Here is a 10306-nt window from a genome sequence, read left to right as displayed (position 1 = left end):
CAGACTGGAGATATGCAATGGTATTGGTTAGTGTTTGATTATTTGATTGCTCTGTCATCTGCAGAGATGTAGGGTAGTATTTAATCATATATAAACGCGGTGCTTAGATTATTAGATACCATTAAATGGTGCTATATACCATGGATCTGTAGACGTAGGCCGCTGATGGTGACAACTTAGTACGGGTATTTCTCCATGTGCGTATATAGGGCTAAGAGATTTTCCTAGTGTGGGTACTTCTCCGTATCTATTACCGGTTGGATGGCCATGACGGATTATCGTAAGGAACTCGGCAATCAAGGGTAGTTTCTCAATATACCAGGAGGGTATAGTTAGGAGGTATTGGCTGCATAATTGTACAATAGCAACTATAGACTAAAATGACTATATACTAGAAGTACAAAAATGATGGTTTTCTTATTCTTTCTCCACTTAGCATAGATTATTATTTTAATGAGAGTATTCAAGTTAGTTACTTCTATGTGTCAACCTATCCTACCCTTGAATCGATTAACCCATGCATTAGACTTTGATCTACATAAGTAATGTAAAATTTTAGCATAATATTCTCTTATCATATCTTTCCTTGGGATTAAATAAATACGATACATTGGAAATACTTCCGGGTGAAATGCTATAGCGTTATATTCGTGTGCTTGCGGATTATATCTGTAACCGTAAAGAATACCGAGTAATATTTCGAGCGCCATTGCTGGGAATTATATTTTTAGTAATGTCGTTAAGAAATAGGAAAAAGTATGAATTACCCCCTGAACTATTGCAGTCAACCGAATTACCCCTTAAATTCAAAAACTAGATATCGTTCACCCTGAACATTCAATACCGGACAAATTACCCCCTCGACCCAATCCAGAGCGGTTTTATCCTACGTGGCGTACGCGAGGCAATCTAATCAACGTTTACATTTTTTAAATGGTGGGGCCCACCTGACACTCACTCTTACCTCCTCTTTCTCCTCTTCCTCTCTCTCTCACTCTTACTCTCTCTCTCGCGCGCGGCAACAGGGGGCGGTGGGTGGAAGCAGGTTGCAGAGCGGGATGTAGAGGCGGCGGCGCGGCGGCGGGCCGCCTCGGCGGCGGAGGTCTCTCCCGCGCCGTCGCCACCGCCGCCACGGCTACGGTCGGATACCACCCGAGTGCCCGAAGTGCGGCGCGTCGGTCATCGTCAGTGGCGGCAACGCGAAGCACGTAGGCGTCCCTGCACGCGCGCCCGACCTTCACCCGCTGCCCAAGAAGCTCCGCCTCCACCACCGGCCGCCCGCTCCGCCTCCGCCTCAGCCTCAGTTGCCTACCGCCCGCCGCACGGGGAGCTCAGCCTCCGCTGTCGGCCGCCGCTCCGACTCCACCTCAGCCGCTCGCTCTGCCTCCGCATCCGCTGCCCGAGGAGCTCCGCCTCCGCCTCTACCTCAACCGCCTGCTCCGCCTTCGTCTCCGCCTCAATCACCCACCGGCCGCCCGCTCTGCCTCCGTCTCCACCGCCCATTGCCCTAGGAGCTCCGTCTCCGCCGTCGGCCGCCCGCTCCGCCTCAACCTCCCGCCACCCTAGGAGCTCCACCTCCGCCGCGTAGGTCGGGAACAGCAGCACATGTGGGTCGCGCCTGCCGCTTCTCACCGCCAGCCACTCGCGACCCAGCTGCGCCCGCCGCCGCCACTCACGCCGCCGCCCTCTTCCCGCCCCTGCTCCGCCCTGTGAGAGAGAGAGAAAGTGGAGAGAGAGGAAGAGAGGAAGGGGTGGTATGATAGGTGGGTCCCATAATTTTTTTAAAAAAAGAAAATGCTGACTGGATTGCCACATGTATGTCACGTAGGACAAAAACCGCTCTGAATTGGGTCGAGGGGGTAATTCGTCCGGTATTGAAAGTTCACGGTGAGCAATGTCTGGTTTTCAGATTTAGGGGGTAATTCGATCGACCGCAATAGTTCAGGAGCAAATTGGTACTTTATCCAAAGAAATATCAACACAGCACCAACCCAACCCAAACCGGCGAGAGCAGTTTGGGTTCGGCTGGGTTGGATTGTGCGTAAGCCGTTGAACCCGTTGACATAGCTGCTGCTATGCTGCTGTCGTCGTCTTCCTCGTGGGCCGCCGCGCCCACGCCCGTGAACTCGTGGCTATTACTGCTTGTCGTAGCTGCTTGTCATCGCCGTCGATGCCATCACCACTAGCTGAATTAAATTGGAAAATATACCGTTCATTTGTTTTTCTCTTAGAAATATTCGGAATGTATTTTTTTTTACACAAATATTCTGTTTATCTCGCTAAACCATTCTGAAAAATAACATAGGTGTAACGACGGTCTCGTACGGGGTTAGCGTGAGACCAGCGCGGTCTCACAGATTGAAACAAGAAGACCGAAGAGTCTCGCATAACTAAACAGCGAGACCGAACGTATTATCCAACGGTGCCGCTTAATTAGTGAGTAATTAATAATTAACTACTCGCTAATTATGATAGTTAATCTATTTGAATCGGCAAGCCTGTTCGGTCACGCTCGCTAGTAATGCAAGATCGCTACTCACTTCGTCATGTCCTCGTTATTCTCGTAAAATGGTTATGTGAGATTGATGGTATATTTTTTAAAAAAAATTGTATCTCGAATATTTCTTAAAAAAAAGAACAGCGTATTTTCAAATATAATTCGCCGTTGCCATAGCTTCTTGTCATCGCCCTCGATTTGTGATGTCGTGCCCATATCCACATCGTGTTCGTCTGTTCGCAATTTGCTAGCCTCGACAACCCCATCATCATCCGTTGAAATCAAGCTCGCTAATGGCCATGCTCCTGCCCTCTACTGCGCCTAGCTAGACAGCAGCTCGCTGGTCGCCTGACTCCACGAAGATGTCAAACTTTTGCCGGGTCGGTCGAAAGACCAAATTTCATTAAGATTTAGGGAGTTTATTACATGGTTTATACACGATATTAGACTGTCGAGATTTAGAGAGTTTATTACATGGTTCATTCATGATATTAGACTGTCGAGTTGGGGGTGGCTGAACACCCTCAAATAAGCAACACAAGAAACTAAACAAAGAGAGAAAAGCTACTCCTCTAGCTTGAAAAATGCCCGCTGACTTCCAAATGGAGATTTCTTCCTTCGCATCACCGACCAGCTGCTCAGCTACTTTGAATTTGTGCTAAAAAACTCTTCCATTCTGTTCTTTCCAAATAAACCAACAGACTATCAAAATGAGTCAGGACTGGAGAATGAATCTATAGTCCTGGTTTGCAACCCCTTTTATCCCGGGTTGCAAACTGGGACCACGAATTCGGGATTAAAGATCCCGATTTTTAGTACCCCGGTTGAAACAATCGGGACTAAAGATGGTAGCGCCACGTGGCTTATCAACTAGGACTAAAGTTTTTTTTTCTTTTTTTCATTGTTTTTGATGTTTTCATATTGATTTCTAACCAAACTCAGCAATAAAATCATCCACATTCACAAAAACATCACAAAATCATCCACATCCACATTCATAATTCACATCATAAATTTACAGATCCAAAGACGTCACAAATCAACATATTCACAGATAATTCACAGATAAATCAACAAAATTATGGTCATGGGCATGTAATCGACGGCGCAATCGTGGAGTTGGAGGAGCTGATGCTCCGACGAGACGCCATCTCGACGACGGTGACAAAGCGAGCAGGTCGGTTCATGATGCCAACCGCCGTTAAGCACCGACCCTTTTAACTGCCAGCCACATGAAAAATTGTATTCTAACTGGAGCTCTGGTTTTCTACATCATCTCACCATATTGGAATTTTACAGTTGCCATAAAGAAGAGATCATAAAGAAGAGATCATGTGCTGAGGAAACCGAGAACTGGCCGCTGCTTGTGAGTGTTGGGCTGAGAGTGTGTGTGTATTCAGGCCCGCTAGGCCCATGTACTCATGTGTAGATATATATATAGCTGAGAGAACAATGAAATGGAACGAGAGGCTTCCAAACCAAAAAAAATCTCCACCAGTAACTTCGGTGAGCTTCCACGGTACTGAAGAAGATGTCGAATTCTACCAGATCGAGCTCAATCTAGGTGAAAGACGAATCTACGATGATGTAGATTGATGATCAGACTTTAGGCAGAGCTCGCTTGATTGTTGGCGCAGGAGCCAAGGGGACGCGGATCCTCTGCCGTAGCAGACTACTACTTTTTGGCATTAGGTCGAATCCTGGCCATCCATTTGAGAGGGAATGGCTGTGATTGTTTTTTTTCTATTGACTCCCTTTTACCATTTTCCTCGAATCACTAGCATGCGGCAGCAATGGGTGAATGAAAATCATGGCATGTTGCACTTTAAGGGCTTGTTTCGTTCTCGTCGCCGGCCTTTCAGCGCTCGCCGCCGGCGAATGCTCTCCGCATTGCTCTTTATCCTGCAATAGATTATGATCTTTTAGGTGTTGCATGTGCTATAAGAGGTTTGGAAGAGGCATCGCAGGCAGGGCGGATCCACCAGGTAGGCTTCATCAGGCTCTAGCCTACCCTCCAATTTTTATAAAAAAAAAATATCAACTACATAGGATATCTTTCATAGCTGCTGTTGGAGGAAGACGAGAAGAGGTCGGGCGTCAGGAGGAAGATGAACAGGAGCAAAATAGAAACGATCTGATTGGGGCGAGGGTGAAGTGGTATGCATTAAAGGCCCAATTGGCCAATTCTGCATGGCCCATTAGGCACCAGCTCTTTGGGTATTTAGTTTTAGGGTTGGATTGGACACAATGCGATGGGGATGGCTTACTGCGATTGAGGGCTTGCGGCGGCGGCGGCGTGGCGCCAGTGGGGACGAGGTGCAGCGAGCGCACAGTGCCACGACGGCAGCCCAAGACCTGAGTGCCCACGGCTACGACGGGCGAAGGGGTGTTGGGCACTTGGGCGCTTGGCTGTGAGCCGCGAGCCCACGACAAGCACAGGCACACGTGACTGAATTGGCAATCCATATCGCTTCTCGCTGCTCATCTAGTCTATTGTGCTGCTGCTACCTACAGTGAGTCCTATCCTATTTGTATATTGAATCAGGGGATTTATCATTTATGAGAAATTAAGACTTAAGTTTTGTAGTTTCTTTATTATTTGGTGGATTTGAAATGGAGAAGAAAACAACATTGCTTGATTACTTTACTAACTCTCCCCCACTGATGAGGCTATATATTGTTAAAAATGCTAAAATTTTATCCCAATGAAATCTTTGCCAATCCAACCCAACGAATACCATAGAGAATTATGCTTTGAAATTAGAGATGGGGTAGCATATTTGTTGAATTCGAGTTGTATAAGGGTGCGTGGTTGATTTTTAGTCTTGTCGACTTCGACTTTAAGCCCACCCTTAATTTTTATGCTGGATTCACCACTGATCGCAAGTGGAGTCCCTCGCCGCGTCGTGGAAGAAGGAGTTGGCCTGCGGCGCGAAACCGCACATGGGCTCCACGTTCTAAGAACAAAGGGTGAGAAAAAAGTTCTTGATAGAGAAACAACATGCTACAGAAAAAAAAAAGGAAAATGGCTAGCGTGGGCTCCACGTGCGCCGGTTATGCATGTAGCGCGCGTGCTCCAATTAGTGTTTTTGATATGGAAGTGTTGCTAGTTGTCTTTTTTAGCTTATATAGTGTGAATTGTGTGAATCCCTGACTTGCTTGTATTCGTTAAGTAGTACAGAAAACCTACACCACGGCATCCCGTGGAGACGGGATCCCCTCCTCCTACCTCACTCCTCTCCCCAAAATCATCCGAATCCTCTCCTCCTACCTCACTCTCCTCCTCCAAATCACACGGCACTGCAGCCCTCCCCGTCGCCTCCTCTTACCTCAGTCTCCTCCCCCAAATTAGATGGCGTTGCAGCCCTCCCCGTCGCCGTCGCCCACTGCTCACCGGAGCCGGCAGCCGCCGCCGCGGGGGAGGCCGTGACGACGAGGAGCTCGGCGGCGAGCGCGGTGAGCGAGAGGGAGAGCGGCAGTGGGGCGCAGTGGAGCCGGAACGGTTGCGGCGACATCCTCCATGGCCGGCAGCAAGCGGATCTGCTACAGCGTCGGTGATGAAGACCTCCATGGCTGGCGGTAGGGGTGCGCCGAGCACGTCGTCGTCCACAGCCGGCTGAGGAGGCTGGGGAGTCATGGTACAAGGTAGGCACCAGATCTGTCGCCTCCTCTTCCTCCGCCGCCGCCCCGCTGCTCGAGCTCCTCGACCCCACGACTCCTCCTCCTCCTCCTCCTTTCTCTTAGGGTATCACGCTGATACCCAGGTACCAAGGTCTGATATCCAGGTACCTGCTCGATACCCAGGGTACCAGGTATCAGTCGATACCAGGGTACCAGGACCTCTCGACCCCGCGACTCCTCCTCCTCCTCCTCTCTCTTGGGGTATCACGCTGATACCCAGGTACCAAGGTCTAATACCTAGGTACTAGCTTGATACCCAGGGTACCAGGTGTCAGTCGATACCAGGGTACCAGGACCTCTCAACCCCGCGACTCCTCCTCCTCCTCCTCCTCTCTATTGGGGTATCACGTTGATACCTAGGTACCAAGGTCTAATACCTAGGTACTAGCTTAATACCCAGGGTACCAGGTATCAGCCGATACCAAGGTACCAGGGGTACCAGGTACCAGCCGATACCAGTGTACCAGGTACCACCTCGGTACCTTACCCAAGATACCAGGAGGATTTGGCGGTGAGGTAGCTGCTACTCTGGGTGCTCAGGGGCGACGACGCCGGCGAGGTATCACGCCGTGAGGTAGCTGCTACTTTGGGTGCTCAGGGGCGACGACGCTGACGAGGTATCACCCGAGCACGTGATACCGAGGAGAATTTTTGGCGGTGAGGTAGCTGCTACTTCAGCAATGACGCCGGCGAGGTAAGGTAGCCACTGCTCCGGTGACGATACTGAGCAGGCAGTGGCTAGGTGTCGAGACAAATCACGCGTTCTGTGTGGTGCTCCTTTATGTGCCGATCGGCTGCCAGCCTGGTGCTCGTGATAACCAGGAAGTCCAACAGTTGTCGTTGCTTTTTTAATTATCCCGTGAGTGCACTATTTCCACGGTATCCCGTGGGGTAGTAGCCCTCTAAGTAGTATAGGAATTTCTGATAGTGACTAGAATATCCGACACATATAATAGGAATATCCAACCTGCTCCGGCTTTATGTTTTCGCATTAAGTTCAGAATTAGTGTGTTATCATGCATCACTTTTCAATACACCATTACACTTTATTCTAAAATTGGCAAAATTAATGCTCGATGTAAGATAAATATAGTAAATAACTGAATTTTTAATGGAGGCTAATTCAGTTGTTTTTGTTTCTTGTCAACTGATGTATACAAGCATTCTGGTAATTTATAAATGAGTTAAAATAGGCCCAGCAAATGCGGAAGTTAAAGAGTACTGTCATATTATTCTGAATGGAAGGAGAGCATACATATTTCATGAGTTTTGGCACATATTGGGCTTGATCAAACTATCAATCAAGGAAAAACTTTTATGTCATCAATAGTTGTCATGTTACAAAAAAGTTGGTGGTTCAGTTCCATCAAATTCTCGATAAACTTGAACGTCTTTTGCACCACAGGTACACACCTCCATTCAGGTTCAATAAGCACAACTCATTATTCAAAATGTTTTAAATAAAAACACTAAATATATGGCAAACATTTGATTTTTACTGTTTTACCAAGACCCACTGGAGCAGCAAAAGGTAGGATCATCAGATCATGCCAGTCCTTTCAATAACTCAAAGTTACTGAATCGCAGATTTGCAGATTTTGTTCTAGTTGCCACTTGCAGCTCCACGGTTAGATAAATCTTCCAAGTACTTCTCCACAATATCCAAGCCACACAGTTCCTTCACCACCGTCATTGGTGCAGGGACATCAAGCTGAAATGTGAGTAATGAACTTCCAGATCCATTGTTGCCTGCAAACTCTATCCTTGCTGCTCGGATTGCTTCTCTCACCGCACAATGGACAGATGCTCCAAGAACCACGGCAGGTTCACCAGAAGCTAAGACAAGCAATAGGTAAATTACTTAATGTTGAATTCATGCCGCAAAAGAATCATATTAAATTGATGAGACCACATTGTTACCTTTTGAAGAAAGCACACGGTGCTTATGATATCCAGTGTTCAGCACCTCTGCGTTGAATTGCTTCGGGATGGTGTCGACGCTTGGAATCTTGTAGTCCCAGGTGCTGTTGCTAATAACCAGACCGTCACTGTTTGTCTGGTGTTCTTCATAGATGAAGAAACCAATTCCTTGTATAAATGAACCTTCAATCTGCAAGATAGAGAGTCCAAAACATATATGACATGCGACATGCAGTAAACTAGAACTACTTGTTGGACAGAAAAAATAATTGGTGGAATCAAAAAACGGTCTGTAGTCAAATGGATGTTCAGTTCAAATTAAGGTTTAGTATTAGGCTAAATTGTAAACTATGTAACTAACAATGTAACAAACCGTGGTTTCATATCAAGATAAAAGATCCGAGTGCATGGTTGATCGGTTTGCTCTGCAAGCGCATTATGCCTGCTTGTAATTTTGGTGATTAATTCTATATATATTTGCCAGTGAAAAGCTTTTGAGGGAAATGTGTGGTCTATTTTTCATCACAGAGTAGAACAGATAATTTATAAAAAGGGAGCATATCCATAAGCCATCTGATACTTGATACACACTTGTGTAACCAAAACTCTTATGTTTATACTCAAACACAGGAAAGATAATTTGAATGGGAAATATTGGCAAACCTGCCCCAAGTCTACAGCAGGATTCAAGCTTTTGCCACAGTCGTAGATAAGATCACTCCTTATTATGGTAATTGCTCCAGTAAGAAGATCAACCTCAACCTGCATTCCAGGAGATTTTCAACATAAAAGGGGACTGCATATAGAAATTATACCGTAACTGAGCTGAGCTTTGCTGACATTCAGTACGCAAATTTACGCACCTCACTTGTACCAGCTCCATAGTTCAAATAAAAGTTCGAGTCTTGCTCAGGTACCCAGTACGCGCTCGCTGACAAATTAATATTTTCCTGAGAGGCCTGCGTGTGAAATTGTAATTACATAATAGTCAAGTGTAGCATATAAACAGACTAGCATTTGAATAGTTAGCAGGAATTCACAACTCTCTACTGCAATCAATGATTTATTTTTCTAGGGTTCTTAAAACATTGCAACATGGTGAATTTACTAGCGGAGACACCATTCACTTACATGAACACACTGGGTACTTTACTCTGCATAAATAGAAATTGTAGAAAACTAATTTCACCTGGGAAATCAATGTATCCCATGAGACTGTGTCTGACTGTAATTGCAGCCTCTCCATGACCGGCTTTAATCTCTCAATCAGCATGTTGCACGCCTGAAGGGTTGCTGCACAACTAGATTCAGACGTAGTGCTGCCAGCAGTAAGGCCACCTTGAATTAAGTTCAATGTATCAGATTGAAGAACACGGATTCTGTCAAGAAGACCTTCACACCCCTTAGGCCACAACTGTCCCAAAGCAAAAGCTGTCATCTGCTGTACTTTCGTCCACAGTCCTTGCCCAAGTTCGACTCCTCCAACCTCAACAACAATGGAGCCATCATTGAGCACAGAAACTCTTCCTGGTGCCGGTCTCGGTTCTACCTTAAAAATGAGGGGCACAGAAGAAATGCCCCGCTTTCGCCACTTATTGGTACTGTTAAACTTCTTGATGGATTCAACACGTTGCAGGTATCTTGAAGTCGAAGCTAATCTATCAAAAATGGAATGAAGCGTGTATGTAGAAGATTCTCCTCCGCTGTCTGGGTAGAACAAAACAAGGCTATCATAGGTGTGGAAATTCTTTTGCCTGACAGTGTTGGCATCAAGGGAGAGTATTGCAGCAACATGTTCAATGATGGCTTCTGCAATGAAAGACCCTTGTGTATCTCCAGGAGCTCGCATCACTGATTTGGATGTGTTGTTTGTTTTGCAGAGCTTGACGTCAAATGAAAGAGCACCCCAGTTGTACTTCTTCAGACCTGATATAATAGTGCCAGGGATTACGGGGCTTGCATCAGCAGATATCCCAGCATTTATTAGTAATTCCAGGTGCAAGGCTGTAATTTTCCCATCAGACTTGAAACCAACGGAGTAACGAGCTTTCATCGGGTGGCGACCCCCAACCATGATCATGTCAGTATTGCGATTGAGATACATGCGCACGGGACGACGTAGCATGTGTGCACAGAGTGCAGCTGCTGTTGCAATCTACAAAAGCATATGGATCAGTCAGAATCAACAGGTTACACTGTCACTGTCAG

The 10306-nt window shown here is 46.6% G+C and overlaps 1 protein-coding gene across 3 annotated transcripts in view; it reads right to left on the bottom strand.

The window, feature by feature from the left end:
• LOC127778799 (putative aldehyde oxidase-like protein) overlaps nt 1-10306 on the bottom strand; it is a 42831-nt gene that overhangs the window by 21894 nt on the left and 10631 nt on the right. Inside the window, exons 6-10 of one of the 3 annotated variants that reach the window (XM_052305425.1) lie at nt 9288-10253; nt 8962-9057; nt 8762-8860; nt 8099-8288; nt 7363-8014 (exon numbers count right to left, since the gene is read on the bottom strand). The exons of the other annotated variants lie outside the window; for them this stretch is intronic. Coding sequence (XP_052161385.1) covers nt 7782-8014; nt 8099-8288; nt 8762-8860; nt 8962-9057; nt 9288-10253 — 1584 coding nt within the window. The 3' untranslated portion in view covers nt 7363-7781. Of the gene's footprint in view, nt 1-7362; nt 8015-8098; nt 8289-8761; nt 8861-8961; nt 9058-9287; nt 10254-10306 lie in introns of those variants that run through there. 3 annotated transcript variants of the gene reach the window in all.

The sequence above is a fragment of the Oryza glaberrima genome, chromosome 7, assembly GCF_000147395.1.
Source record: "Oryza glaberrima chromosome 7, OglaRS2, whole genome shotgun sequence".
NCBI classification, from domain to species: domain Eukaryota; kingdom Viridiplantae; phylum Streptophyta; class Magnoliopsida; order Poales; family Poaceae; genus Oryza; species Oryza glaberrima.
This window is presented reverse-complemented; position numbering and strand designations above follow the sequence as displayed.